At 34.3% G+C, this 5614-nt stretch overlaps 1 protein-coding gene across 1 annotated transcript; it reads right to left on the bottom strand.

Moving 5' to 3' along the window:
• Positions 1-3688: 3688 nt before the first annotated feature.
• On the bottom strand, positions 3689-5614 carry LOC110114814 (pentatricopeptide repeat-containing protein At1g74630). The gene is made up of 2 exons (XM_020847826.2): positions 4284-5614; positions 3689-4185 (listed from the first exon to the last, which is right to left on the bottom strand). The coding sequence occupies exons 1-2, from the start codon at positions 5377-5379 to the stop codon at positions 4172-4174; spliced, it is 1110 nt and encodes a 369-aa protein (XP_020703485.1). The 5' UTR covers positions 5380-5614; the 3' UTR covers positions 3689-4171.

The following is a 5614-nucleotide window of genomic DNA, read 5'->3' as shown; positions in this document are numbered from 1 at the left end:
AGGGAAGTATCGCGGTAAGAGAGAGGACACGGGTAATTCGGGCAGCTACGGGCAGGGGTACAGGAGTAATTGAACTTGAGGATAGCTCGCATGCGACAGTTGTACACAATAAAATATGTATGGATTATTGTGTGATTTGTTAAATCAAATGTGAATAGTTATATTGTTATAATAATAATTCTTAACATAACATTTGAGAAGATTGATTTTGTAAGGGGCTATTTGGTATGAACATTAAAAAGGTGTAAAATATTTTTAATGTATGGGTTTTAAAAATATTAGTATTTGATTAAGTTGATTTAAGTAGAAAAATGAATAATGAATTTTTGAAATTTCTTAAATTTATCATCCAGTTCAATGGGAAATTTTTAGATTTGACTGATTATCAAATACACCGTAAATTATTTATCATTGCAACTGTCATCATCATTACCCTCCATAGGTGTCACCACTGCCACCTAGCATTGGCCACAACTCACATATCGTCATAGTCATCGTCGTTGTCACCATCAACTGTTGTCGGCTATCACCCACGTCATTACCTCACTTCAAGCCAAAGAAAATTAAGTAATCAACTTCAATCGATAGTGAAGGTACTATAGTCGGCGAGCAATAGAAGTTGGAGGGATACTAATTGACAGGCGACGGTGATCAAAGAGACCGTAGTCGGTGGGCAACAGAGCTCATAGGGGAAATAATTAGTTGGCGACGGTGGTCGAAGCGACTATAGTTGGTGAGCGACAATGGGTCGGAGGGACCGTAGTGGACGGGCGACGGAGGTTGGAGGTATTATAGTCGGTGGGCAACAGTGGCTGGAGGGATTGTCGTCGAGGAGCGACGAAGTTGGAACAACTAATATGGATTACAGAGAGTCGCCTTAGATGGAGGGACTGCAATGCTTTATGGTGTCGAATGTTAGCCATTAAAATAGAAGCATAAATTCTAAGTTAAGTGTTGCAAAGATGATGATGCTCAAGTGGATGAGTGGCTTTACCCTTAGAGATAGGATGTGAAATGAGCATACACATGAAAAGGTTGGAGTAGCTCTAGTGGAAGATAATATTAGAAAGAGCCGCCTTAGATGGCTTGGTCACATAACATAGCGGCCTTCCGATGACCTGGCTTGGAAAGTAAAGGTATTATATTTGACTTATGTTAAGAAAGGTAGAGGTAGATCTAAAAAGACTTGGTTAGAAAATATTAGAAATTATCTTTATTTATTAGATTTAAACAAGAATTTGATTTTAACATAACACAATAGAGAGAAATGATTCAAGTAGCTAACTCCACGTAGTGGGACAAAGGTTTGATGATGATGATGATGATGATGTTGTTGTTGTTGTTCAATACATTTGTACAAATCATATGATAGTTATAGGTTGTTGTACCATTCTAGCTTTCTAATTTAAGGTTGAGTCTGAATTCTCAACTTTTAAAATTGAAGTTGTTCTTTCATTCAAGGTTGTGTCTGAATCCCCAACTTTTAGAATTTCAATTGTGCAAGCTTAACTCGTTAGGTTTTTCATCTTTACTTGCACAGACCTATCTCTTATATATGACTTATTTCATTTTTTCAATACCATTCATTTCTTTTATAATCATTACTTAATGAATCAACAATATATACATAAATAAATTGGAATGGACTTAAATGAATGCTATTATAAACATAACAAATATGGATTTCCAAAAAAAAAAAAAAATTTACTATTTTCTATCCATCGTTTGGGTATCTCACCGTATTAGGAATTTGTTCTCCTAGAATTTGTCTTCTTTTTCTTTTGTAAACAATCTCAATTACACTTTTCTTCATTCAATACTACCCCTCTTCCAAATTTTCTTCTCTATTACCTTCCCTTTCCTTTTTCCTTACCATTTTATGAAATCTGCAAACTTCAACTACAGCAACCCATAAGTTCAGCACCTGGAGTGAATTCCAAAAGCTAATGCTTTACTGCTATATATATTTTAATATACTAATGCTTAGTTTCCACTAATGCTTTACCATCCCTTATCCAAACCCTCTTAGCCTTATGATTCCATCAAGCCTATGCATGCTTAGTTTAGTGATTTTGCTACACAAGAGGTATTTTAATATATAAATGAACTATTACATCACTTGTTAATTAACTATAAGCTATTACTTAGTTTTATTTTTACTGTTACTTAAAAATATTAAACAACTATTTATTAAATAGCTATAAATATCCAATTAAATTCATATTTAAATATACTTTTATATATCAAAATACTCAATACTAAAAGTAAAATTTAATAAAAATAAATTTACATTGAAAAGAAAGCTCAGCAAGAAAATCTGAGAACTGTGGTCAAGAGAATGACGTAGACATTGGTTAGAATTTTTCTTTGGAATTTGGTAAAGCAATGAGGTGTTTTGAGAGGTGGGGGATCTTTGGAAGCTTTAGTTATGTATTTCCATCAAAGAAGAAGCACATATTCAAAGTTATAAACTTGGTAATGTGACATTTAACCAACATTTAAAATAGAAGGAATCATGGGGAGGAATTATCTTCATTTCTTAATTTATTTTTTGCCTCTAGATTCTTTATATGTATATAGATGTCCAAAGGTTCATACTTATCGAAGGAGTTAGAATATTTTTCTCGAGAGTCTCAAATAAGAATATGATAGACATTCGAGGTGAGTTTAAATAGATCGGACATAATCTTAAAATTTTACTCAAAATCGGCTCAATCGAAATTGTAATTTAGGTCAAACTAATTCAACTTGAAATGCATTCATTCTAAGATGACCTTGGTCGGGTCAGCGTCGCAGCGCGACAGGCAAACCTAAGTGGACGCGAGTCTCGCGATGCATAATTGACCTTGGGCAGCAGTCAGTCAACGACGATCACGAGGGTAGCTCGGTCACACAGTCAACTACGATCACGAAGCAGCTCGGTTAAGCAAGCAACAGGTCAATCCAAGTTATTCCCGAATTTCCAAGTCAATCCGAACTCGACTCGATTTTTGAAATAGGTCTAAAAATCTAACCCGAACCCAACCCAGCTTAGGTTTGGGTCAACCCAAACCCGAAATTTTTGTATCGAGTTTTCGAGTTGTGTCAAATATTGACACCCTAAAAATACATTAAAAATGCAAAATATGCAAGTACTTCTCAATATATTAATGTACATCTTTTATTTTTTTTTTATTGTCTATATAGTCTTTTAAAACTTATAATATAATATATGAGATAAAAAACTAAAATAAAAAATGAAGATTTAATATTTTAAACCCCTTCAATTGATTGGATACATGAGCTTTATGATCACTTCTATAGAGCTTGAAGTGCAATAAAAAAATTGATCTTGTTAATAATTGCAATAGTTTGTATTAAATAGCTCACTATAAGAAGATAAGCCAAAATTTTGACTTCTTTATTTCTAAATGCTTATCTCCCTATAATTACCTTACTTAAAAGCAAATTGCATGAAAGGAGACAAGTAATAAACACAATTAATATATGATGCAATCTTATTATATGCATTAATCAAATTATTAACTATGATAAATAAGTATATGATTCTTACTTTTCCATCTTACTATTTAATAGCCAAAAATTAAGTTACTAAAACTATTAAAACAATTTTATAGTAGATAGAGACCTTTTTGTACAATTAAAAACATTTCAATGCTCTTGTAAGAATACTCAAATAAATGATAAATTAATATAATTATGAAACATAGAACCTCAATCAAAGTGTCTATGTTTGTATTACTTCATTTGCAAAGAAAGTTGTCTCAAAAATGCATAAATTTCTTCAGACAGACAGTGGCCCATCTCTCCCATAACAAATTCAAAAACCTCATTATTCAACTCAATCCAACTACATCCTGCTCTTTTAGCCACTCCTTTTCCTCTCATGAAGCACCTTATCTCTCTAACACCATCCCAATATTGAGCTCTAGCATATATATTTGAAAGAATCACATAATTACCTGGATTTTCTGGTTCAATTTTGAAGAGTTCTTCTGCTGCAACTCTACCAATCTCAACGTTATTCTGACTACTACAAGCATTAAGAAGAGCTCCCCAAACTCCTGCGTGTGTCTCAACTGGCATTCTCTTTATAAAGTTATAAGCTTTCTCAATAAGACCCTTTCGACCAAACAGATCGACGATGCTCGCATAGTGATCAGCAGAGGGCTCAATTGCATAACTCTTCATGCACTCAAAACAATATAGACTTAAATCTATTAATCCACTTTGGCTACAGGCAGTTAATATTCCAAGAAAAGTAACTGAGTCAGGTTGAATACCTCTTTCCAGCACCTCTTGAAATAGTTCTAAGGCCTCTTCACCATGTCCATGGTTAGCCAGCCCAGTAATCATTGCATTATATGATACTATATCCTTTTCTGGCATATCTACAAACGCATCATGAGCATCCTGTAAGCTGCCACATTTGGCATACATGTTAAGAAGAGAATTGCTGACATAAACATTCTTTAAAAAGCAAATTTTATGCAGGAAGCCATGTAATTGCCTACCAAATCTCAGAGCTCCTAATTGGCCGCAGGAAGAGAGCAGTATAGCCATGGTGACATGATTTGGTTTAATACGATTCAGTTGCATCTCATTGAAGAGTTTTATTGATTGATCCCATTCTCCTCCATGACAGTACCCAACAATCAAAGCATTCCAAGAACTAACTTCCTTCACAGGCATTTGATCAAAAAGCTCTCTGGCAGTCAGGATAGATCCATTCATGGCATAACCAGATATCATGGTTGCCAATGAAATTGGATCTCTTTGAGACATTTGATCAAACATTCCTCTAGCAGATTCAATATCACCATCCTTCACATTACATGCCATCATAACATTACAAGTGACGACATTTTTAACTGCCATGTTATCAAATACATACCTTGCTTCTTCTACCAAACCAAATTTAGCATACATGTCTACCAATGTGGTTTGCACATAAATGGAGGAATTGAATCCAAGTTTAGTAGAATGAACGTGAATCTGCTTGCCTTCATTTGTGGCTTTCAAAGTTGAACATGCTTTAAGGGCAGTTGATAAAGTGAAGTTGTTTGGATAAGTTCCATGGTTAAGCATCATATGGTATATAACAATGGCCTCTCTTGCAAGCTCCGAATGTTGATGAGTGTAAGACGTAATCATGGCAGTCCAGAGGTAAACATTTGCAGAACTCAAAAGACCATTGAATATCAAGCGGGCATAACCAATATGACCCAAAGCCTGGCTACAAAAGATAACGAGTTTTACGGCTACAAGATTGTTTAAGCGAAGGCCATGAATGATGATATGAGCATGGATTTTCTTGAACGAATTCAAGGATGAACAGTAATAAATCCGTTTCAGAATGTTATTTATAATTGCTGGCATTCGTGAGAACAATTACCAACTAATCCTACATTCAAAAAAGTAGCCAGCTAATATTTTGGCACAATAGCAATCTCTTCACAATTGTGATAATGAAATTAAGCAATTCTTAGCGATCAAAAGAAGGCCGTTGGAGATCAATATTAAATCTGCAACACCGAACAAATAAGATGAGATGTTAGCTTATGTGAAATATGAATGAAACGCAGCATATTGACTAACACTTACCATAATGTGT

This window comes from Dendrobium catenatum, unplaced genomic scaffold, assembly GCF_001605985.2.
Source record: "Dendrobium catenatum unplaced genomic scaffold, ASM160598v2 fragScaff_scaffold_716, whole genome shotgun sequence".
Taxonomy (NCBI): Eukaryota; Viridiplantae; Streptophyta; class Magnoliopsida; order Asparagales; family Orchidaceae; genus Dendrobium; species Dendrobium catenatum.
This window is presented reverse-complemented; position numbering and strand designations above follow the sequence as displayed.